Source organism: Lipophrys pholis, assembly GCF_963383615.2.
Source record: "Lipophrys pholis genome assembly, chromosome: 4".
Taxonomy (NCBI): domain Eukaryota; kingdom Metazoa; phylum Chordata; class Actinopteri; order Blenniiformes; family Blenniidae; genus Lipophrys; species Lipophrys pholis.
In genome coordinates this window covers 6,219,213-6,244,562 of record NC_137637.1, presented here as the reverse complement: position 1 = coordinate 6,244,562, position 25,350 = coordinate 6,219,213, and the positions used below count along the sequence as shown (strand labels likewise).

Sequence of the window (25,350 nt, the reverse complement as noted above, 5' to 3'; positions counted from 1 at the left end):
ATGACAACACGTCAACAGAGTGAACCCAGTTCTGTTTGCTTTTCCATTTAGTGAATCAAGTGAGTCCTGAACGAGTGTCTGTGTCTGACCTGGAGAGGAAGATAAAGTTTCCTCTGACCTCGGCCTTGAGGCTCAAGCAGTAAAGGTTACATGAAGTGAGAAATTGCTTGTGGTCAAATACAACCTTCAAATGCCCTGCGGCTGTTTCCTCGTAGCACTGCTCATACATCTGCTCTGCTCAGGGAGACGTTCATCTTCCTGTCGAGGTTCGAAACAGATTCCTTCAGCTTAGGGGTTTCTCAAGGTGTGGGAGGACGGAAAAACCACAACACACACACACACACACACACACACACACACACACACACACACACACACACACACACACACACACACACACACACACACACACACACACACACACACACACACACACACACACACACACACACACACACACACACACTCTCCTGACAACAACATGTCCAACTATTTGAAACATTGTGATGCATGAACAGTCTAGATTAAACTTGAATTCCTTTCATAAAAGTTAGTAATCTATCTCAGTTGTTCACTTCATTAATAATTATAAATGATAAAGATCAAGATCGTTCTTTCAATTATCTGATTTGACCTCAGTAGCTTTGTATAAAATTCAAACAAAGACAGGAACCACTGATGCCTAACTCATTCAAACCTCATTATTACTTCAAAAATAGAATAGACAATCGATGTGCAGGGAGTGAAAATGATTGGGGCCGTTGTTGTGTTGTGCTTTGCACTCCACCTCACAGTAAGGATTTCTGGGGTTTTATTCTGAAGCTTTTTCTTTCTGGACATGTTTTGATCTGTGATAGACGAGTGATCAGACTGTACCCTGCATGCACACAGATTCATCTTAGATTGGCTCCATCGCTCCTCAGCTAAATCGAGTTTTGTCAAAGATGAGTGGATGGATGGAAAAATAGCATCATAGGAAGTCTGAATCCCTCGAATATAAAGATGTTGGGTTTATTCCTGCAAAAGACTGCAAAAGCAAGGAGAGAAACAATTATCAGCTTGAAGAGTGATAAACTTTGGCTACTCCATCTACAGTTGTTAACAGCATAGAAAACCCAATAGACTGAAAATCAAGTTTGATTGGTCGCGACTGTAAAGCTAACATGAGCTTCTCTTCATTGGCTTCTTGTTAAACCTAGAATAGAAGATATAATGCTTCTTTTATCCTATAAAGCTCTCAACAACCTTTCTGCTCTGAGATTCTTTCCTTTGTCAATCACAATGTGTCACTATTACATGTAACTAACATCTTCTATGCTCTAACCTCAATCGGAACAGCAGGAAGTCTCCTCCTCTGAGTCTGATTGTGCAGGTTTCTTCCTGTTAAAACAGTTTTCCCTCCCTCCGTCTCCATTTATTGTTCATGTAGAATTGCTGGTTTTTTTCTCTGTAAAATAGTTTTACAGTAACTGTGTTGTATTCGGCATTAGAGAAATTGAATTGAATGATAAGTTTTCTTCTTTCTCGTTCTTCATTTCATGAAACTGAACTTGAAATTATCATTGCAAATCGCGGCCACTGTGTCATCCAGACAGAAGAGGAGAAGAGACCATCCAGAGAGAGACATTCATGTGGAACATTTACAGGTTTTATTACACTCACATGTCAATTTTGATCTCTTGTTTATTATGTTAAACCATTGTTCGTGTCTTCCTGCAGCATCTCTCAACCATAACCACAGCATCACGTCAGATCTACTGTTGTATTTCTGGATTGCTTGAAGATTTTACTGATTACATTTACATCCTCAGCTCATGTGGAAGTGCTGAGCTCTGATGATCCCGTGTCTCACATATCAGACTAACAAAGTCAAGACTGAAGACCAGAATAGCCTTTTCTATTCAAGACCCTGGTTTTGGGGGGATAATATGGTGGCCTGGAAGTACAGTGTTGTAGTGTTTTCTGAATTTTGTAGTGTTTTGGGGATTTTGTAGTGTTTTGCTCTTCCAGGTCACTGGAGCTGAGTAGCTGATGGTCAAGATGAGAAGGGGAACGAGAAATAAGCTTATGCTTCACCCTCCTCCTTTTTAGATAAGTTGGGTAGTAATTATTTTTTTTTGCTTTGGTTTGTTAAGTTTATTTGTTATGTTGTGTTTTTATTTTGACTCGTTTTGAATAATTTCATTTGTTTCTCACTTGTCCAAAAAAAACTTTTCAAACGTCAAATCAAATCGAACAACACAATAGTTCAATAAAAAAACTTGAAGTATTTTACAGTAACAACAACAACAACAACAACAACAACAACCCCCCAAACAAAAAAACAAAACAGGAATAAGGCTCTCCTTTTGACCCAGTTTTTCCAATTCCCACATTATTCCTTAAACGTGTTATATTTGAATTCATGACACTAATTCAATCATAAATATGCATCAACGGTCATTAAATGGTGTTTAATTTGACTTCACAAGGTTGCAGTTTTAAAAAAACCTTGAATTTACTCTTTCTAAACTTCTTACATTTATGCCAACCTGCTGCACTGACCATCTGAGAAAATATGACTGCTCACATTATACTGATCTGTGATTTACATTTTTTAAGCTGGTTGCCTCAATTGATTGAAAGACCACAATCCACTGAATTCACTCACTAATTCTAAATATTTTCTTTCACAGGTCCTTCCTAGTTCAGTACACTGAAAGGCTTTGTAGTGGTAAGTGTGGTTGTATTTCCCTTTTATTTTGGAGTTAAAAGTTCTAAATCTGCATTCTTAGTGAAATTTTGGGGTTTGTTTTTCTGAAAATATTAGTTTTAGATGGAAAATATTGTTCCTCAATTGTTTATAGGTACAAATAGACTCACTTTACTCCGATTTTTAACTGTAACAGCATTGGACAACATTAAAGCTTATTTACTTCTTTCGTGTTCGTTCTGGTAGTTAAAGACTTTCCTCCTTTTTTCTTCTCCTTCATGATTTGGGGCTCACAGCAAGGCTTATAATATTTTATTAACCCTGGTGTTATATTGTCTTAAAGTACTCATGTGGCAGATAAAGCCAGTATTCAAATTTTAAATCAAGAGAATCAAGGATGAATTTGGACACAAACTAAAAAAATTTCTTCTAATCTGATGTAGATTCTGTGCGAGAGTGCATCATAAAGGGAGTTTGTATCTACATGGGTGAAGATTGTACGGGAATATGTGAAATGTACACAAGTCAATGCTCACTGTTTTCCTATCCTTCCACTCCTCTTTTGTTCTCCTACTTGATAACTTGGGCTGAAGTGATTCATTGACTTTGGTCATTGCATTGGCTTCACACCAAATTTGATATTTCTTTTTTCTTTTTTTTATAGAACTCATATACCTACTTATTTATCTACCTTTGTTTGTATAGGGCATGGATGAAGGCACCATAAATGAGGCCATTGAAGACACAACTATTGGGATTTATGCTCTTAAAGAGGATTCTCCCGCCGATGAACCACAGGACATTGGAATTGTCCTGGAAGGCATCAAGGTGCTGCAAGGCCTCGATGTCACTCCAGCTGTTGCTATGCTGTTCGAACTGATGTATGCCCTGAACCTCAACTACCCTGCGGGCCTCCACTACATTGAGGCAATCCAAAAGATTTTTATGGGAATGGATGTAGGTAAGCTGTCGAAGGGAGCACTCGCTCTCAAAAACAAGCTGTTTCAGTGATGGGATAGATGCTGCACCTTCGGCAACAACATGGCGTCTTTGGTATTGCTGAGCCATTTTGATCACATTTCCTTTCTTTTGTTAAATCAAAGCCATTTTTCTAATTTCTATATTGTTAAGATTGTATAAGTTCCTGTTGATGCTATGAAAACTGTTTTCTCATTGTTAAGATTTGATATGTTCCAGTTGATACTGTGAAGACATTTTTCTCATTGATATCCTGTTTGTTTATGTTTTCTCTTGCTACATTGTTAAGACTATATGTTCCAACTGTCAGGTATTTCTCATAGAATCCCTTTATGTCCATTTTGGGGAAAAAATTATCTGTAAATACTTCAATACAACAACTTGCTGCAGATCTCTGACTTGTGTTTTTGTAAATGTAAATCAACATTTAGGATTTTGTATTTGTGCAGATTTTAAACACTGATTTACAATACATTTGGACAGTTAGCAAATCAAGTTACACACTTAAACCTAAATTGGTCAAAAGAGACATAATAAAATTGCATTAAAGCAACATAATTCTGTTGAATAATATTAACATTAAGAAATCAATTTGGAGTAAGTTAAATCGGATACCCTGGACATGATAAAATAACTTTGATGTTACACACTACATTGGTATTACATCAACTGTAAAATGTGTTGAATCAAAATGATTATTTTAATCAGTCAAATGTGAATTAAACATTATGGTTTGACAAGCAATAATCACATAAAGGGAAAGGGAAAATGTTGTGTGGGATGAAATTATATGATTGTGTGGGACAGACATTAAAATGAAATAAAATCAAGGAACTTTTTTTTTCAGTGTAGGAAATATCTCTATTACTGTTAGTACTAATTTAGTACAAATCTGTTCCTTTTCCACATGTCTCCTCCTCATCCTCAGTCCTCCGGGTAGGCCTTCCTCCGCCTGCATTATCTGCTCCTCATTATGATGGGATGGGAACTCTGGAGCGACTCCCCCCCTCCCTCCTCCCTCTCCTCCCTTCCCCCCTCCCTCTCCTCCCTCCCCCCTCCCCCTCCCTCTCCTCCCTCCTCCCCCCCCCCCCCCCCCCCCCCCCCTCCCTCTCCTCCCTCCTCCCTCCTCCCTCCTCTCCCCGCCTGATCCCGCAGCGCGCCCCGGTCAGACGGGTTGAGAGAAGCGGCTGTGGCTGTGCGCACCGGGACGCGCCAGGCAGAAGGTAACTCATCACGTTGTTCCTCTGTTACACACACACCCACACACACACTAGATTGCGTGTGTGTGCAGCTTTTGTTTTAACGTCGATCTGCTTAAAATCTGCACTTTACTCAACTGGTGGAACTTTGTTTCACTGACTGTGAAGTTGTTGGCGCGTCCAGGTGAAGGAAGGTGGAATAGTCAACAAGTAAGAAGCAAACTTTTGTAAAGTTTCTCTGATTGCATGCAGATGTAGAAAAAGTGCAGTTACTTTTTGCATTGCATCAATAAGCCTGGTTGTTTATAAGAAGTAATCACCATGTCCGCGCGCGTGTCTGGGTGTGCGCACGCGTGTATGGGTGCAGAGATGCTTTTTCTTTGTGTAGAAGCATTAAAGAATCATCTTCGTGTTCATGCAAGCAGACCTGCACGACATGAGGGACTGTTTAGGATCAGCTGTGTGTGTGTGTGTGTGTGTGTGTGTGTGTGTGTGTGTGTGTGTGTGTGTGTGTGTGTGTGTGTGTGTGTGTGCGTGTAATAGAGGCTCACCTGTGGAGCTCTTCACTGGTGGGGTTGTATCAGTTTTAATGAAAGGAGAATGTAACACCCCCCCCCCCCCCACCCCCCCACCCACACACACACACACACACACACACACACACACACACACACACACACACACACACACACACACACACACACACACACACTCACACTCACACACTCACACACACAGACACACACACACACCACCAACCCCCCCCCACAGAACCTTCCTCCATAGATGCTGTAGGGACAGCAAGATAAAAAAAATTCCATGATTTGTCTTGTCTTCCTTTTCTTTGCTCTTTGGTACAAATTTCTTGGCTTGACTGCTGAAACATATCAGTACCAGACTGTATGGGAATGTATGGGGAACATAAAAAGTCTTACAGAGACTTTGAAGGCTTTTGCAGGATCAGAAACAGTTGTTTAGTGTCGTGTTTCCACCACGGGGAGCTTTCAGGCATTATCATAGCAAACCTCAATACAGAATAAATCCTGTGTGTCACAGGCTGAATGGCCGCATGTGAAGGAAGTTCTACTTTTCTACATGCTCTCTATTCATGTTTATGACGTGTTATTATAGCATAATGATGCCGACTCAAGTCGTTGTTGGCTGCGATTCAGCCTGAGTTTTCATCCTGCAATCTGCAGACTGTGATCTCCATGAGGTGCCTCTCCCATCCGCTTTATATGTGACATTGTTTTGCAGTTTTGTGGGATTTATTCGGAAACGGTTCGCCGTTACCGTCTCAAAATCGAATCGATTGGTCCTTGCATGATGACAAATCCTCCCTTAAGATTTCTGGCAATTCGGGTTAAAAGTTTTTGCAAAAAGTTGGTAAAACACAGACATACAGTACATTCCAATGAATACATATATGCAGACAAAAACATAACCTTCCCCAAACTCTTGTTGGCAAAGGTAATGCCTCATTCTGTTCACTTCCCTGAGGCCCCGTTTATACAACAACAGAAATAAGTTTAACCGCAAACCTTCTGTCACGTTTGAAGGGTCGGTTAACATGACAGCGACGCTCGAAGTCTCTGCATCCGTCACTTTTTCATAGCGGCTCCTGAGGTGGAACTTTACTTTCATGTTCACGATTCCCCCCATGGAGACCGCCGGCATACCTCCGCCGTGGTAAATAGGTCTTCTGCTCATGTGCGAGTAACAAACATGGCGGCGGCCTCCATAGTGTCATGACTCCCCGTCTGGATTCTAGTTTTATCGTCCATGTTGGTAGTTTTATAGTTGAGATTCACCCTGATTGATCCAATTTGTCGTCTGTCCATACGAATGTCGGGTTCTCTCTATCATGTTAACGTTTAGAGCGTATTGTTCTCTATGAATCAACTAAGGCAGTTCTTTAGTTTACATATGAGAAATATGTTTGATTAACATGACAGTGTTGCGTTTCTCTTTCATAAATGGTTAATTCTAATACATGTTCAGATAAAATGATTAAAGAGGATTCAATCGACTTATTCTGAATAGATGGAAATGTGTGTCATGATTAAATTACATTAACTCAACAAATTATTTTCTAATGTGGTTTCATTTTCAAAATCCAACAACAGCACCACCTTGTGGCGTGACATGCTAACTACATAGTATTCAGTCTGCCTTCGCCTTGTAAACCCAAAACTTTTCTGAAATGAACGAGGCGTTGTCACTTGGAATGTTGTCGTGTAAACAGAGTCTCAGTTTGTCCTTTGTCAGCAACACTTAAGTAAAAAAAGCCAGATTTTTCCACGTTAAATTAGACTCATTGCGATGTTTATTTGTTAAAAACTTCATGTTTGAGTAAATTTCAGCTCAGCTGAGTCAAAGGAGACTTTTTGAAATGCCACTTTGTAGTCAGGAAAATGGTTCAATATAGTGGACCACACTGTGGTGCAGTGGTTAGTCCTCTGGCCTCACAGAGATAATGTGGTAGGTTCAAATATGCACTTAAGTTTGCACTTTCTGTGTGAAGATTTCATGTTCTCCCCGTGTGTGTGTGTGTGTGTGTGTGTGTGTGTGTGTGATTTCCACCACCTACTCTGGATCCTCTCACAGTCCAAATACATGCATGTGACATTACTATTTGACTCTAAATTGCCCTGAGGTGTGTGTGTGTGTGCTTGTGGTTGTTTGTCCTGTGATGGACTGGAAACATGTCCAGGTGTATCCTGTCCTCAACCATAGTCAGCTGGGATTGGCTCTCGTGATGGTGCGCAGGATAAAAGATGTTTACATCAAACCCGTCAACCAATCATTTGTACAAAACAAAACCAACAGCTCTCACATGAGAATGATCCCTCTTTGTATTTAAATCGAACAAAAACACTTATCTCACCATTACAGAGGACAAATGTGACATTTTAAAGAAATAATGAATCAATAGTTTGTTCAAATCCATGTGACATCCCACCACGTCACCTGAGTGTAAATAAATAAAAGAGTTTCACTCCTTTATTTTGACTGACGACCTGCTGCTTTTGAAACTATGAAACCACCAACATCTGAAACTGATGAAAAACACCACAGACAGATAAACAAAAATAAAATGGACTAAAGATAACAATATAATTGAAACTGCTAAGCTCACTTCAAACAGCCCAAAAGTGTACAACAGCAAAACCTGGCCAGTTTAAATGGCGAAAACAACTTGAGAAATAACCTCATGTGGAATAATTGAGTTGAGGATGAATCTACTCAGTATTCCTGAAAAGGAAAAGAGCTCAGACTTAATCTAAAAATGGTGAAAGTGTAAAGAATTTGCTTGTTCTCAATTGTTTTTCATAAACTTCATAAATTTGATACTGTTTTTGGCGTTACAACGTGATAAGCTTTGTTCTCCTCATGTTAAAGATTAAACATGTTTTGTGGCTCCAGATGAATTTCATTTCGTTTCTTTTGGTCTTGATGGTGCAGCTCTGTGGGTCAGACTGTCCAAACAAGAGACACAAGGTGGCAGTGGCTTTACATCACCAGCTGCTCACACAGCACTTTTAAAACACATGCATTAAATAGATAACGTGTAAATAAATCATGGTTTTGTTTCCACTATACCCTTTTTCCAGAGATTTGCTCGGTCTCTAAAACCTTTATATTAAGATTTAAATAAACTCTCACTGTACTAACTCTAGTTGTACTATAACCATTGAAACTCCAGCTCAGATCAGCACTTCTGCAGATGAAGGTAGTAAACCCTCATGATTTCATCCTGCCGTTGGAGGGGAAATTGCTTGTTTAGTCATTTGGCGTGAGGCCTGAGTTGGCTGTGAAAGTGCTGGAACATGACGAATTGTGGACATAAATCCATTCATTAGCCTCCGCCATCAAACAGCTAATTACTCCAACATGTCTGTGTCGTCTGCTGAAGCTCTGCTCTCTTTTCTATTACTAATCCAGACCAAAGCCGCAAGTGATTAAGTAATTGCAGATCCCTCACTTGTGTCATATTTAAAATATTTGAGCACATAAAAGTTAGAAGTCTTCTTAAAGACTAATGAAAACACTTTTATGATTGTGTAGATCAGAGACCTGCAACATTTATGACAAAAGAGACAATTATTTTACCAACTTCCCACTAAATGAATCTGCTGGATCCACAAAACATGTTTTACACTCAAATATGAGTTGGCTTATAAACTTATATAGGATGAAGTTTTGCTCCGTTTACAAAACTGTAGTTATTGTTGAGATACAAACTACAATTCAGAACTGATGACTTTTTATTAAAGTATTTAACCGTTCTATCAGCTTTTAGCCATTTTAGCAGTTTTAGCTTAGTTATTAGCTAAAATAATAAAATAGAATGGAATAGAATTGAAATACTTTATTTTTGCATTTTTGCTGTTTTACAACGTTTTGCTGAATTGTTTGTTTTAGTTGTTTTAGCTCCTATATGCATTTTAGTGGAGTTGTCATCTGGTATTCTAACGGATCCAGTCTCCCTTACATTGTCTTTAAATCAATTCTCAAAATTTATGAGGACAAAAAATTGAAGACAAAACTCGCTCTGACCCTTTTTCATACTGCAACTTTCTCTCGCGAGAGTACATGTGAGATTTTGACTGCTACGGATGTTAGCCGCGTGTTGATTGGCTGCAGGAACTGCCACTCATGGATACTGTAGTGTGTGATCGCAGTCCTTTGCTCAGACATGAAAAATAAAATAAAACAACTGCATGATGTTCAAAGTTGTTTAGAATCCGAATCACTTTATTAATCTCCTGGGGAAATCCTTTGGCATAGCTATAGTTATGGTGATGTATGTAGTTGTACTAGTCCGTTAGCATCTAGCGCTAGCATGTAGCATTAGTGCTTTAACGAATATGAGTCACTTTTAGGGGGGTTCTTGATCCACCGTATCCCTGAAGTTTTTATCCCGGCTCCCAAGGCGGAACTTTTCTTTCACGGGTGCTATTCCCTGCTGCAGAGACTGCCTGAGACGATGGAGCACGCTTACTGTGCATGCACATCCCACCCCTGTGATAAATAGCTGCTTCTGCGCATCCGCGTGTAAACAAACATGGTGGAGTTATAGTGGTATGACACGTGGTCTGTATTCTAGTTTTAGCGTACATGATGGAAGGTTAATAGTTGAGACTCGCCCCTGATAGCGTCCAACTCGTCATCAGTCCATATGAATGTCGGGTTCTCTTGATTTTGTTCACATATAGCGTATTGTTCTCTGCACACATGTCTGTGTAGTTTCATTACAATAACAAGCGACAGCGCATCAGTGTGTCTGCTTCTGCCGTGTAAACGCAACACTATTTTTGTTTTTAACGGACATGAAACGTTGTGTGAATGGGGCCTCATTTAGGAGTGGCGGGCCATCATTCCTACATCCTATCTGCCGCACTTTCAAATTTCTTCCTTTATTTCTTTTTTTAATGGTCTTAAAGACCAATTATCCCACAGTGTCTTTTTTTATTTTTTTATTTACTTATTTTCATTCGTTTATTATTTCTTATTCATTTCGTTGTTGATTTACTTTCATCTATTTATGTGCTTATTTGTCTTGTTCATTTGTTAACTCTTGTTTACTCATTTGTTCTTTTTGTGTATTGTATTTTCAAAGCTCAATAAAACATTTTGAAAGAAATTGTCTTGCATTGGGTCGGGAGCTCACAGGTACTAAGATAAACTACAGATAACTATCCCGGAAAGAGAAGAAGAAGTCCTGTACTGCGCGGGCCAATCAGAGTGCACGGACACTTTTTAACTGTAAGCACACCTTAAGGAGAGGACAACCTGCCAAACGTGGGCATTGGACAAGTTTTCCTGGTTAATTTCAAGCTGAGCGACACTACAAGGGCCACAATACTTCGTCTGGACCCGATCGTCTGAATATTTGGTCGTTGTTGTGGTATGGATATTCATTTTGAGATTTGAATAATTGCTGCAACCACCCCACCTCCACCCCCCAGTGTCTAGCATTACCATCTAGCGCTTTGCCCGATTAGCAGTTAGCTGCTGTCTGTCTGCCATCATTTCAGTGTCTCACACACAATAAAGCGTAACGTCACACAACCAGTGAGACTTACCAATTGACATTCTGGTGAGTCCCTGACAGCTGGAATCTTTCCAAATGCAGGTTGATGCGTCTTCGCCTGGTATCGTCAAAAATCAGTGAAACATTCAGGCACTGGAACATTGTTGTAGATACATTGAACAGAGATGACTTTATGATATTGTGGACGATTCTGGTTTCAACAAAGAGCCCCAAAATACTCAAACTCAAAAGTTTGATTTCCGGGTGATGGTTTCTTTAACCATTTTAGCTTTTTTATCATCTTGGTTTAATCTGTTAATCTGTTGTAGTTGCTTTAGATGTTTCAGCCATTTCAACGGTTCAGGTTGTTTTGGAATTATTTTCATTTTAGCTGCTCATTGATTTTTACTATGACATAGTGTTTTTTAGTGATGTTAGAATATGATGCATATTATAATTGAAAAGTCACATTTTCAGGCTCATGGGAAAGCAACATTAAAAAACAGAAAAAAATATTTATTTTAGTAAAAGCTGCAGGGAGTCACTAATCGGGGCTAATAAAGTTCATGGAGCACTATGGACACACCTGCTTGCTGAGACACTTCAAAAGCAGCAACAAGACAAACTAAAGAAGTAATTCATTCCCAGTCTGGTCAGATGTTAAGTTGGGTTCAGTGTTTGTCAGAGAAGGTCCTGGGAGTCCTCTGCCATGCTTGATTTGCATGTATTTAAACTCCCTGCTCTCACAAAGGAGCCAGACGAATGCATGTTATCGGGCTGCTGCAGAGTTTGATCATGAGCCATCCGGCAGGTTGATCCTCCAGCAGGGAGGGATATGAAACGAGCAGGCCAGCACCCGTGGCCGAGAAACACTGGTGTTGTTCACGGCCGAGCTGGGATGACAACATGATCAGGAAAGCTTCACTCATCCAGAGCAGATTTATCGACTTTTGACAGCAGAATTCATGGAAAACCCGTGTCAAATTCAGCACTTAGCTATTTGTTGTGGAGGTACAGAGCCAGGAACAGAGCAGCCTCAGTTGTATGTGGGTGGGTGGGGGGGGGGTTGTATACTTACAGAGAGGACCCTAAATGCTCGAGGAAAATATGCCTAGCTTCGCTGCTGATGAATCACATATGTCAAGCAGCCTTTTTGCAACCAGAATATTGTGTCATTTTTGGATTATTCTCCAAATAAGCACGAATGGGAAGCAGAAGGATCGGTGCTTTGATGCTTTGTTGTTGGGTCTGTTTTACTTTTGAACACTTCATGTAGCATGAAAAACATTTGTCAAAGTAGTCTGTGTCGTTTGGTCTTTATTAATTCAGAGAAGGTACTTTCCATCAAGTGCATTCAGTTTCCAACAAACCTCACAACTGAAGCAATGTGAAGCCTTCATGTTCAGCAGCTGGACCTCAGGGTCAATAGCAACACGAGACAAGAAGCTCATCAGGATCCAGGTTTCATTATGACATCCTGCGTTTTGATTTAAATCACTGTTCCCTAGTTGGTGATGAGGATTTTGACGCTGTAACAGTGTGACTGAGCTTGAGCCAGATGTTGATCTAGTTGTTTAGAAATGACCTCCAGTGTTTGTTTCTTTGCAGAAGGCGCCATCCTCGAGGAGAAACCTAAGGCCTTGGATGCTACCTATTATTCGTTGATTTCCTTACTTTCACTGGACACCATGTCTCAAGCCCGGGGAGTACTTTCAACTTGTGCTGTGCTTTTCCTCTGCCTGAGATTGTGCGTGTGCCAGCGGGACTGCACTGGCGTGGACTGTCCTCAGCTGGACAACTGTATTGAAGAGGCACTGGAGAGCGGCGCTTGTTGTGCCTCATGCTTGCAAAAGGGCTGCACATGTGAGGGTTACCAGTACTATGACTGCATCAATGCTGGGTTCAAGAATGGCAAAGTGCCCGAGGGCGATTCTTACTTTGTAGACTACGGCAGCACCGAGTGCTCGTGTCCCACAGGAGGGGGACGGATCAGCTGCCACTTCATCAGCTGTCCCGACATGCCGCCCAACTGCATTGAGATATTAGAGCCGGTGGATGGCTGCATGCAGTGTGAACGAATCGGTTGTGTTCAGAATGGGCAGAAGTATGAGGCGGGACACTCTTTCCACATTGACCCTTGTCGAGTCTGTCACTGCCCCAATGAAGGAGGGAAGCTGATGTGCTATCCTGTGCCCAACTGTGATCCCCAGAAGGTCGATCAATCCATGTTAGCTGCACCAACTGAGGATAATCCAACCAGCAGGCGGGATACTTTCGCTTATGGGATTGATCAGCATCCTCACACAGATCAAACCTCCACAGAGTATCGCCCTCTGGCTAACGGAAACCTTCCTCTCTTCAAATTGTCACCAATGGATAAGGAAGAGCCAGATGACTATGACTATGATCCTACAGACTTTCCAGAGACCTTTCCTCAATCATTAGTCCTCCCCACTCTGTCTTCCCCCTCTCCTTCCTCCTCCTCTTACCCGTTAAACAAGGTTGTGTCTTTGTACCAAGAGTTCGTCAAACTCAACAGAACCTTTGAACTCGAGAGTTCCCCCAGACAAGGCAAGCAGGAGCTGAGAGAGCGATACGGAGTTCATGACTATCCTGCAGGCAGTGTGAAGGTGACAGACGATCCCCAGGGTGTCGAGCAGACCACTGCCGAGTCACGTGCGCATACCGCCACACCTTACCAACATGCACGTGTCTCATTCAGGGATGTAATTACAGAGACTGAGTCCAAAACTTCATCACATGCAAAAAAGACATTGGGCAGCAGTGTCATATTTCCACTAACCAAAGAAACAGTGAGTCATAAGAACCCAGAAAATCTGCATGTAAATACTGAAAGTGCTGTTGCTCCTCTGAAAGGTACTGAGACCAAAGCACACCGTCAAAATTCATCTGATAGTCCAACACCCAAAGATTCAAACGCTCTGATCAATGTCGGCCATCCAGTAACAAGTACAGATACACAAACTTATCAACCAAACGCATCAGCCGAGGTACATTTTCCACTGTATGTCCTGACAACCACAGAACCTCCAGTCCATTTCCAGACAAGTTTTGCTGGTCAAAAAGAAAGTTTGAGTGTTTTTGAGATTGATGAGGAGGAAGAAGAAACTGTGACCATTCAGACTGTCACCGAGCACAAAGGAAATGAAAAACCTGACAGGGTGAAGTTACCACACAATGAGAGAAGTCATGAAGATGAAATGAGCACGCCTCCCCTGAGGATGTCTGAGTACCAGACGACCCTGGCCGTCCAGTTTAGCGCCACCACTGTCCAGACATCGGACCAGACAGGCACCGAACCTGGGGAGAGTCAGCCCAGCGAGAAGCCTGGAAAGAGTCCAGATAACATTCACAGTCCAAGTGGGGAGAAAAAGGTGAAGGAGGAAGCGACAAAGACTGTGGAGGACTCGGAGCATTACCCTGCTTTATTCATCAAACCTAAGGAAGGTAAGTCAATCAGAACCGACAACACACCAACCAGACTTACACCAACTTCATTAGAATATTTAAATTAGCCATTTTTAAGGGTCGGCCTTCTAATCCTCTTAGGGGATTTGGTGTATATCATTATACAAAGTCCACTGGCTGGTACGAATATATTATAGAAATAGATGCAACTGATACTGTTTATCTCAATGATGGTAGAGGATTAATTATTGTACTTAACTCAGAGAAGTATATCAAATTACATCAGTCTGTTATTCTCTCAGAATAAATTACTCCTCCCTAAATAAATACAGCACAGATTTTTTTCCTCCGAAACTTATTGAATACGAATATCAACCACATTTTTTGATAAAAATGCAAGCTGAGTAAAGTGACTTTCTAGGTTATACAAGTTGTTGGTTTGTCATGCGATACTGACGGTGGCTCTAGTTGTACCCGTGTGTGACATTATGTCATTGACACCATCCCACTCACACTTCAAATATTGAAACACACTGTAGAAAACAGCCATTCCCTGAAGGTTATCAATAATCCTCATCAGAACACACATTGCCTTCTCCTATTTATCGTCTCTCCAGTGACTGCAAGCTGAAGTGAACCAAGGTTGGTTAAAGTACTTGTTTCCATTTTCCTGACAAGCTCGTCTCTGCTTCACCTTGTTGCAATTTGCTGTATCAAGATGGCACCTTTCTCACCTCAATTATGTGTAAAAACAGGTTACACTGATGCCACTTTTTAAAATACCAGTACGAAGCTTTAGCTACTTACACTGAGTACCAATGTGACCAATGTGCGTATAAAGACGCAATCAATGCGTGGAGGCTATACGTTGCTGCGAACCACTTTGGCACAGCCTCTGCATCGACTCTAGGTCACCTCCAACAGTCCTACACTGCAGTACACATAGCGTCTATCTACACACTGCGCTACATGTAATTTAGACTGTAGACCGTTGTTAGTGTATCATTCAGACTTTAATCATGTTTAGCATGTAGCATTGCTGCTGTGTGATCTCTGAAACTCTTTAGCATGTAGCATGTAGCATGCCTTGGAGTAATATCCTCCTGAGCCACTGAGCAGTTAAACTAATGAGCGACATCGGGCGAACTCTGCTGGTGATGAAGTTGCTCGTGTTGTACGAACTGTCTTTCTCCTCCTCTTGATATTTTAGAAGAACATATTTTACAGCTGGTCTTACTTTTGTCATTCTCATTAATATTCAAGTATCTACACACTGCTGATGTTGCTGATGGATGATGTCACGTAGTATTCACTGGGTTGTATCTGGGTTGTATCTTTTTCCGAGTATGAGTACGCCATGCAGTATCAACCCGATACCTGATACTGGTATCGGTTCATCCCTAGCAAAAGCATTCTAGGCAGTTCTTTAGAAATGTTTTGTTTTCATTTCTAGCGTTTCTAAAGAATATCTTTGACAATATGTAACTGAAAATTAGAGAAAATAAAACAATATGGTAGCATGCTTGCCAAACATTAATCCAATGGTTATGTCAGTTTTATTAGCTCCTGGGTCAGTGCCACCTCTCACAATTCAATATTTTTATTATGTATGTGCGAGAGTATCTCCTTGTAAGGTGGAATTACTTTCTTGTATTTCGCCCTTCCGTGTGAAAAAGAGTGGATTTACAGATCACATCCATGTATTTCATTCACATACTCAAGGCAATGCCGATTTTGTTTTAGGGGAAATTCATTTTTAACTAGTATCTCTCAGTGTTATCAGTGTTAAAACCATGAGAGGTGAGCCTTGTTTGGACCCTCTTGAGGACAGATGTCCAGCTCATTTTAGTTCCGGGACCACATACAACCACATCTGTGTGAAACGATTACCTAAGAGCTTATAACAACCCAAGTTTTTGTCTTTGAGATCACAAAAGTAAAAGTACACCATGAAATCATCAGCATTAAATTAAAAATGTTCTCATGAAAGTGAAAAGAGGCAAATGTTTCTCATTTGTGGTTTTGTGTTTGAATTTTATTACATTGATGAAGTTCAAAACAAAAAGACTGGATTTTCATTTACATTTGGCAAATCTAATGAACTATCTGATCTAAAATCTATTCTGCTTTGTTTCTTGTCACACTAACATGAGCAATGTGGCTTTTGTCTCTGCTCTCCGGTGTCTGTGAACCCAATACAGCAGTAAAGGTCTATTTTGCAGTATTATGTGTAGTATAAAAGATAGATAAAGGCTATTAGGAAGCTATCACGGGACATATTAGTGAAAGGTGGGAAACACAAAACCTCTTGTTGAGCATTTGAAGAATGTGTACGGTTGTGTTTGGTTCTAAAAAACATAAGTTATAATGACAGCATGAGTGTACATAAATACTCATATGCAAAGCAGTTCCGCGTTTAGCATCATATTTTCAATTCTAGATGAGTCCCTTCAGTCGGTCGTCCTAATGATCAGCTGTTCTAAACCGTCCGTTGAGAACGAAGCCGCCTTTCTCTTCCCACTCCCTCTGAATGCTGAGCCGGGCTGTTTTTCATGCGTAAGGCTCACACGGGTCCCCCGATACGATGACAAGAACATAAATAGTGAGCTGGGGGTCTGCCTGGACCTGGAGTTCAATACTCCTCCCATGGTGAACATCCAGCTACCTTAACACCCGTCAGCACATCCGTCAGCCCCTCATGAGGCTTCGTCCTCCGGAGACACGCCGGCTGGACCTGCTCATAAATCCTGGGCCTCCAGACTATGGCTGCTTTTATTTCAGAGGTGTTTCTTGGATGGGGAACGTTTCATCTGAGCAATTTACAAAGTGCTGTGCTGAGATCTATGCTGTGAGTGGCAAAAGGGATTATTTTCTTCATCAGAAGTATTTTCCTGCAACGAGTCTGTTTCAGGATGACGAGAGGAGCTCAAAACACGGTGACCACTAAATATTTGTCCTAAGTAGTTTAGCAGGTCAGTGTGTTTCATATGATGTAAACCAAGATACAGAGCTGAGCTGTTTGTGAAAAGGTTTTGTAAAGGTGTGTGTGTGCGTGCGTCCGTGCGTGCAGCAGATCCAGATGGACTGGGATACACTGAGTCTGCTGTGCACAGAACAAAACAGCAGCAGAAAGAGTGTTTACACAAGCACACCTGGAGCAACCAATAATATAAATCTTAAAAAAGGCAAAAATAGCAGAACGAATTTACAACCATAAATGGGAGAGTATCCAGAAAAGCACAGGGCACAAAGATCAGTTTTTGTCTCTCCAAAAATACTCCAGTTATTACTTTTTCCTTTTTTAGTCTCTTTATTGAGCTTCAACATATTCAGACATTCAGATATGTGTCTGTAAATTTTATCTTCTCTTCTCTGTCCCTGTTATATTCGTATCACTCAACCACGTGTCTGGACTTGTTGTGATAATGGATTTTGACAGGACATCCACCCAAACATTGGCAAATTAATATATCCTTTATTACATTTAAAATAGACAGACTAATTACATCATTGGTTGCTTCATACACTACAAAGTTTCTCCAGTACTTTATTGGCCTCTTTTATTTCAGTGAACCATCTTTAGTGTCAGACTTGGTTAAACTCATACTCGTATGCTCTTAAATGGCCAGTTGAGCCATCAATCTTCCACTGTATCCAACTTATTGTCACTCGCCACTGCGCCGATTCATGTGGAAGCTTAGACCACTCGTCCATCACAACACATCTTCATGATATTTTAAGTAACCGATAAACCTCCAACATTTGTTCTTGGAAGGAAACCAGAGTAAAACCTTCATAAATAACATGCAAAGTGCAGGCCGTCTGCACCATGATACTAAACACTACACTCATGTTTTTCCTCAATCTCATTCTTCATTTGGAGCAAGTTGAGATGCAGTGCCTCGCCCAAGGATAATTTGGCATACAGACAGGGGTGAAAAGGGGGATTGAACCACCAACCTTTGGATTGGTAGGTGACCGACTCCACCAGCTCAGCTCCAGTCGCCACTAAGAAAGCTCAGAGACACACCAAAACAGCTTGTTTTACACGTGGTATCAAATTCAGGGGCTAAAAGGACATTCTTTTTTACATTTGGGTTTCAAAATGTCTTAAAAACACCCACTGGGGAATATGTTCTCCTTCGATATACTGTTGAATCACATACGTTATTTCCAACATCCATCCGACATGTTGGTGCTAGAGAAGAGAATTGAGAAGGTTTTTATGATTTCGATTCCATTTTCAATTCGGTTCTTTATCAATTATCGAGGATGAGCTAACATTGTCGCTGCTGGGTTGAGATTCACTCTGGATCAAAAACGCAACATTCATTCAAAGTTATCGCTGCTGTGTGCAAATATTTCTGCATATTAGTCGTATTTCCTCCCTTTGTTGAAACATCCACTTAGTAAGTATTGCAAGTTGCCCTGTTGTCCTCCTTTCTCCTGAAATGGAACCAAACTTTCAAGCCTTTGTGCCGCTTTGCCGCCATGTGTCCTGCTGGCTTCACTGGTGAATCACCACGCATCAACGGAATTGATAAAGAGAATCGTTTGCTAGATTTGCAAACAATTCCAAGGAATTGAAACACTGAGAACAGGTTCTCAACAAAAAACGGTTTTCCATTCCCATCTCTTTTTGAGGCTTTATGATCATGTTCAATGCAAATTGAGTTTAGATCAGTAATAAACTTTCCATTTAAATCAAGCATACTTATTACGAGGTGACAATGTTCAGGTGACCTCTGTATCCAGTCTTTGATATTCTCCGTTAGGATGAGTGAGCAGTTCGCAGGCTGCTGGATACCAGCTGATACCAGATGAACAATAACACATCGCCCATTCCTCTGTCGTGTTTGCAGATGGAGAAGTTATCTGAGTGAGTGGCAGGGTGCTCCCTCCCTCCTGATAGAGTGCTTCACACACAGATAGACCTGCCGTGGATGACAGACAGGTGGCTGCAGGAAGTCCTCCAGTGTAGAAAGAGGGACGCCTCGCCCCGAGACGACTGATAGTGAGGTTTTATCAGTGATGGTGCACTGTCTCAGGAGAGCAATGAGAAGGGAGCACCTCTCAAGATCTTGTTAGCTTCACTCACATGTGGGCTGATTTGTTTTCATAAAAGTGTTTATTGGAAGATGAAGGTTAACATTTGTGTCTTGTATTGTCTGCATGGATTTCAAGAGAGTGTTGTAGCATCCGTTACTGTTTCTTAACCTGATGCCTTTCCTTCTTTACTTCACAATGCTTCATCCAGTTCATGATCGTAGTCTACTAGAGCCAATCCTGTTCTATTGTCGACAGAAACCACTGGAAAAACGTGTGTATGGAAACAACAACGCCAAACAAAATTAATTTCATGCGTTATTTCTTTACTGTAATCCAAATAAGTACATTTAGTATAGCTAAAGAACTATAAATTTACTTGTATTCAATTAAAATCTATACATTAGAGCGCGCTCACACCAACACTGTTTGAGCCGGATCAGAGTTCATTCCAGGGAAAGTCTGCTTCGTTTGAAAGCTTCCTGAACTCTGATCCGGATCAAACAAGTGAACTCTGGTCCTCTTGAAAATGTGGGTCTTGGTTCTCTTGCAAGTGAACTGAGGTCCAGTTCACGGACAGTATGAACGTGTCAGGGACTATCAGCAGACTTTCCAGCAGACCAAGAGAGAAGACATGGCGTAGACCGCAGTTTTTTGGGTAGTAAACAAGCAAACGAAACAGCGCAAATCTGAAGAAGCAGATGTAGAGAGAAAAAGTTGGAAAATATTTTTTGGGCAGACATGGAGTAGTGAGGAAGAAGTAGTGAAGAAGAAGTAGAGAGGACGAAGCATTGAGGAAGTAGTGAGAAAGACTGTCATTAATATCTGGTCTGAAGACTATATGTCGCGGCTGCTTGTAGCTCACCATTAGCCACGAGATACAGTAAATAGACCTATTAGCCACTAGCTGGCTGAAGGGGGGAGATTTCCACTTTCGGTCTGGACCAATCAATGTGCTGGGTTTCTTCTTCGTCATGCTTTTCAGTGTTTGTTTCAGAGGAACAGCGCCCCCAAACCAGCAGCTGTTGTAATTGCATGAAGTTGTCTTGGTGATTTGTCCGCTTTCAAACGTGCAGCGTGAAAGCAAACCAAATGAAGGTGTGAAAATTCTTGTTGGAAGTTTTGATTTATTGCACACTGTGTTCCATCATTTTTATCATCCAGACACATGAGAAAGTGCATCTGCCAAACACTGTCTGGATAATCCATGTAGGACTGTATTCAAGAAATAATTGCTATTGATTTAGGGTTAAGGTATTTTTGGTAGGCAAACTGGAGCCACCAGATACCTGTGTGTGAGTCGCCATAAATGTAGCTATAATTTGAATACTTGTTCAATCATTGTAATGATGGTGTAGTAGTGCAATTCTAAGGATTGTAAAGCAGAAAGAAAATAATGTGTGAATGTCGCAGCCCTCTGGACAGTGGCTGCAGTGCTTCCAAATAAGTGGCTGTGTAAGCAGCAATAATGAAGCCGTTTTCTAGTGATTCACACACTTGTTTTGCAGAAATCTGATGAAGTCCGACAAACACTGCAACAGTTGCAGAATTGAGTTGAATTGAGTGTGAACTGGTGGAATTGATAGTTGTGATCATCTGGCAGCCGTTTGCTGGTAACAAGTTAGAAGACCTTAAATTACTGAAATTTTCAGAGGTTTTATTTAAAAAAAATGTATCCACAGTTTTTCAGTCATGCAATAAAACAGTGTTGTGCCTGTGTTAAGTTGTGGAAAAAATGTAGACAAATAGATGGATAAGTGTGAAAACTAATTTTCACTCAAAAATGCATTTTGCAGGTTCATCATTACAACGTTTAGTTTTACTCATTTTCTCACACAGATTGCCAGGAGTGAATTGTCTTGGCCCGTCCTTGTCATATACTCGGCGTGCGCTCAGTTTTGTAAGACACGCTCTGCTAGCCAGGTGTCCTGATCAGAGTGGGTGACGGCGAGGCTGCTAAATCAAACAAGGATGATTTCTTTGTCAGGGAGCTGCTTCACACTCCTGCTGTCCATATTCATGTGAGTCAGCCCTGATGTGGCTTTTCAAAGGCTGCCATGGAGATAAATCAGGCTCAATGATGAGAGCTGTCTGAGGAGTGTACGTGGTTCTGATCTCCATCTGTTACATCTCCGCTGTGTTTTGTGAGTCGTGGAGACTTTAAGGGGGGGGGGAAGCAGTTTTGAAAGCAGACACTTAGAAATGTTTGACAAAAAACTCGACGCTGTTTGATCCAAGACATCAGATATGCTAGCACACCTGCTAATGTCACTTCTCTTTGCAACAAAACAATACCACAACGTCCGGTCAACCAGAGGGCGAATCAGTTAAGAGGCATATCCGTATAGTAATGCATGGTTGTGATTCAGTGTTTCAATTCCTTTGAACTGTTTGCCAATTTTGCAAGCGACGCAGCGTGCGTGGCCACGTCATTCACTAGTGCAGCATTAGGAAACATGGTGCCCAATCGGCACAGACCAAAAGTTTGGTTCCATTTCAGGAGAAAAGATAAGAACAGGGCAACTTGTAATACTTACTGTTTCATCAAAGGAAGGAAATACCAACAATATTCAGAAACATTTTCACACAGCAGCAATAACTTTGAATGAATGTCGCGTTTTCCATCCGCTCCGGAGTGAATATCAACGCAGCAGCAGCGACAACGTTAACACGTCCTCTGCTGGTAGTACTGCAGGTTTCTATTCCAGAGAATCGATAATCGATAAAGGATCGAATCATTAAGCAGATCACTGTGTGATCAGTGTAGTGTATGATCATTTTTGCTGGGACATTCAGATTGTCTGCTTAGAATTGGGTGGAAACAATATGACAGCACGGATCTATCCAGTGGTGTCAAGGAGGTTCAAGCTGCTGCTGGAAGTTTTTTGGTTGATGGAACTATAGTCTCAATAGCTCAGTGGTAGCAAATGCCACAAACCAAACACTTTGGACCTCGACTGAGTGTGATTTGAACTCCACAGCCTTCCTGAGTATTGTATCTTACCATTTCCAGCCCTGTAGCAGCATAATGTGCAGTTTGTGATGGATAATTCCAGCTGGATGACACGCTATGTCAATAATCTCTGGTAATCTTAAACTGCTTTGTTGAAGCGAGTTCACTGGACCTGAGCAACTTTCCACATTCAGTCAGCAGCATCACAGAGCTCTTTTACCATGTGTTTGAAAGGTTCACATCCTGGATGTGCAGCAGACAAACTGCAGCAGCTGTGTGGGGCTGTCATGTCAAGGTGACGTGAGTCGTTTTCTCCATTTAAAGTTGTTAACTCAAACCTCAGTCTCTTAGGTGAAAATTGTGTCCAGCCGTCGACTGCACCCACCATAGAATCTAGAGTCTTGTGCGTTCAAGCATCTTTCCATCCATCTGCCTAAATAACGCATAGTCAATCTGACCGTGCAAACCCAGGCTTTCTATAGATTAAAGAGGCAGCCACACACACTCACATTCACAGCCAGGAGATATTTAGAACCTGTCCACACAAGGCTAAAACTATCTTTTATCTCCCCGTCGTTCTTAAAAAGTTTCCAGTCCACATGGCATTGGTGGAGGAAACATACAACAAACAACTACTTAAAGCAATGTAGTACAGATGCCAGGCATGTAGGTTGTGCTCTAACGCTACAGAAATAGAACAAAAACAAAGAAGAAGAACTTGACAAATCTATTGCCTTATGAAAGCAAATATCATCATTAGCTTCTGCAGCTTGATCTGGAGCAGGAAGTCCTCTATTGTTGGTTGGTTATCGGGTTGATAGGTGGAGCGATGACGTCATCGTTTACAGCTAACGTGCGTCTTGTCCGTTTACATGTCAAAGTCGAGGCGGTGTTTTGAAATTGCTCCACTCTGGAACCAGTTTTTAAAAAAGCATCATTTTTCAGGATCCTAAAATGCTGCTCCGTGTGGATGATCGACCAAAAACAACGCATTTACAGGAAATGGCATTGTTGTGTAGACAGGGCCTTAATGTCACCTCACAACTGTGCAGGGAAAACATGCAAATTCCATCAACATGCTATATCAAGCTGGAGCTGAAGGTCAGCGTGTCACATGATGGCTGACTGCTAACACACTCATGTGTAGAGCGGAGATGAAGAAATAGTAAGAATGACCTGGTGTCTTGTTAACAGCTAACAGCTAACCTTTTTAACAGCTGTGTGTGTGTGTGTGTGTGTGTGTGTGTGTGTGCGTGTGTGTGTGTGTGTGTGTGTGTGTGTGTGTGTGTGTGTGTGTGTGTGTGTGTGTGTGTGTGTGTGTGTGTGTGTGTGTGTGTGTGTGTGTGTGTGAACACAATGTAGTGTATATTGCCTCGCAAAGCTGTAACAAGTGGGAACCCAACCCGGCGGGCTGGAAATGAAAAGCACTTCATTAAGTACAAATTTAATCTTACAGACAAAGCAGGCAGGAAGAAAGCTGCAGCAGTGTGGTATCACATACCAGGAGTTGATCAACGACAGGAACCAGAGTGGCTTGGAAGACGCTCCATTAAAACAAGAGTTTAATATTTATATTCTTTTAAGAAACACCTTCTAAGTGCCCTCACACTTAAATGTTTGCTCCAATACACAGTGTGTTGGAATACCTCAAAAGCCCCCAGTGAGGTCATTGTTGAGTCACCACACCACCCGTTGATTGAGTCCATGGTTTATTAAAGGCATATGCCACAGAGCTGTGAAATATTAGTTACTACACGCTTTACAGAGGAGATGCAGACTGTAATTCTTCACAGCAGGGAGCCTGTTTTGTCATGTGGTCCAGATTCACGATTCCTGTTGAAAACCTGCTGTCAGAACGCTCGTGGCGACACTGGCTGACAGGCAGGACGGTCGTGGAATTTGCGTCACACACTCTGGACAGTCCACACACACGAAAAGGTTTTCACATCACACTTTCCACTAAGTCTCCTCCACCCAGACCTGTCAAGGTATATTCCTCATGTAAACTCAAGACAAAACTTTCCGTCTGTGTGTGTGTGTGTGTGTGTGTGTGTCTGTGTGTGTGTGTGTGTGTGTGTGTGTGTGTGTGTGTGTGTGTGTGTGTGTGTGTGTGTGTGTGTGTGTGTGTGTGTGTGTGTGTGTGTGTGTGTGTGTGTGTGTGTGTGTGTAAAATAACGCTGCTTCAGCTCGGGTTTTGGCCAAACTTTTTCTGTGTGATTGTGAAAAATGTGACTTTGATCGGAACTTTTGGAGAAGATCCAAGCAGTCAAGTGTGTACTCAAAGCTTTTGAAATGCACTTTCTGTGTGTCTGGACTGCTGATAGAAATGTTTTAGCTCTTCAAAGCACTGTCCACTAAACAGTTCAGTCTGAGCTGGATGGAGGAAATGATTCATCACCTGTCTGAAGAACAAGCGACTGGATGTTAAAGCAAATCTGACATTGGTTTTGTACTTGAAGGCATTTTAAACCACATGGATAACATGGATCAACACAATGTGATTGATATAATCAGAGAATAGCTGCTAAAGGCTAAGAGGACTCATTGGGACAGTTAGAGTCTCTGTTCATGGGTCTACAAAACATGGAGGAGTCATGCTGTCCTGTTTATTATTACTTCATCCTGCCTGTTGTGATGTGTGAGAACTTTGCTGAAACAAGTTTATCGTTCTGCTGTTGTTGGTGCTCACAGCCTTTAAACAAACTTTGCTCTTTGTCCGACTGACTTGAGACAGAATTATGTTTTCTTTTGGCTGATGCCATTTTTGTTTTTCATTTCTGTTTAGCTTCGGTCGAGCAATCAGACAGGAAGCTGTTACTTACTGTGGTCGCACAGCCCAAAGGCATGAGAGAGTGGTTACCCCAGTTAGCAGGAACATCCATTTCCCCTTGTTTAACATCGCCCCCTGTAAATAATTTGATTACAATTGATATGGATTAATCAAGCTGTACGGCTACATTCAGTGTAACTAAACTCTTCTCTGTAACAGGCCAGTGTTGTAGTTGAACAGATTTCA

The 25,350-nt window shown here is 41.4% G+C and overlaps 1 protein-coding gene across 1 annotated transcript in view; it reads left to right on the top strand.

Moving 5' to 3' along the window:
* The first annotated feature begins 4,843 nt into the window (after positions 1 to 4,843).
* fbln2 (fibulin 2) overlaps positions 4,844 to 25,350 on the top strand; it is a 103,665-nt gene continuing 83,158 nt past the window's right edge. The window contains exons 1-2 of the mRNA XM_080461841.1: positions 4,844 to 4,893; positions 12,515 to 14,374. Of these exons, the coding sequence (XP_080317967.1) occupies positions 12,595 to 14,374 (1,780 nt within the window). The 5' untranslated portion in view covers positions 4,844 to 4,893; positions 12,515 to 12,594. The remainder of the gene's footprint in view (positions 4,894 to 12,514; positions 14,375 to 25,350) is intronic.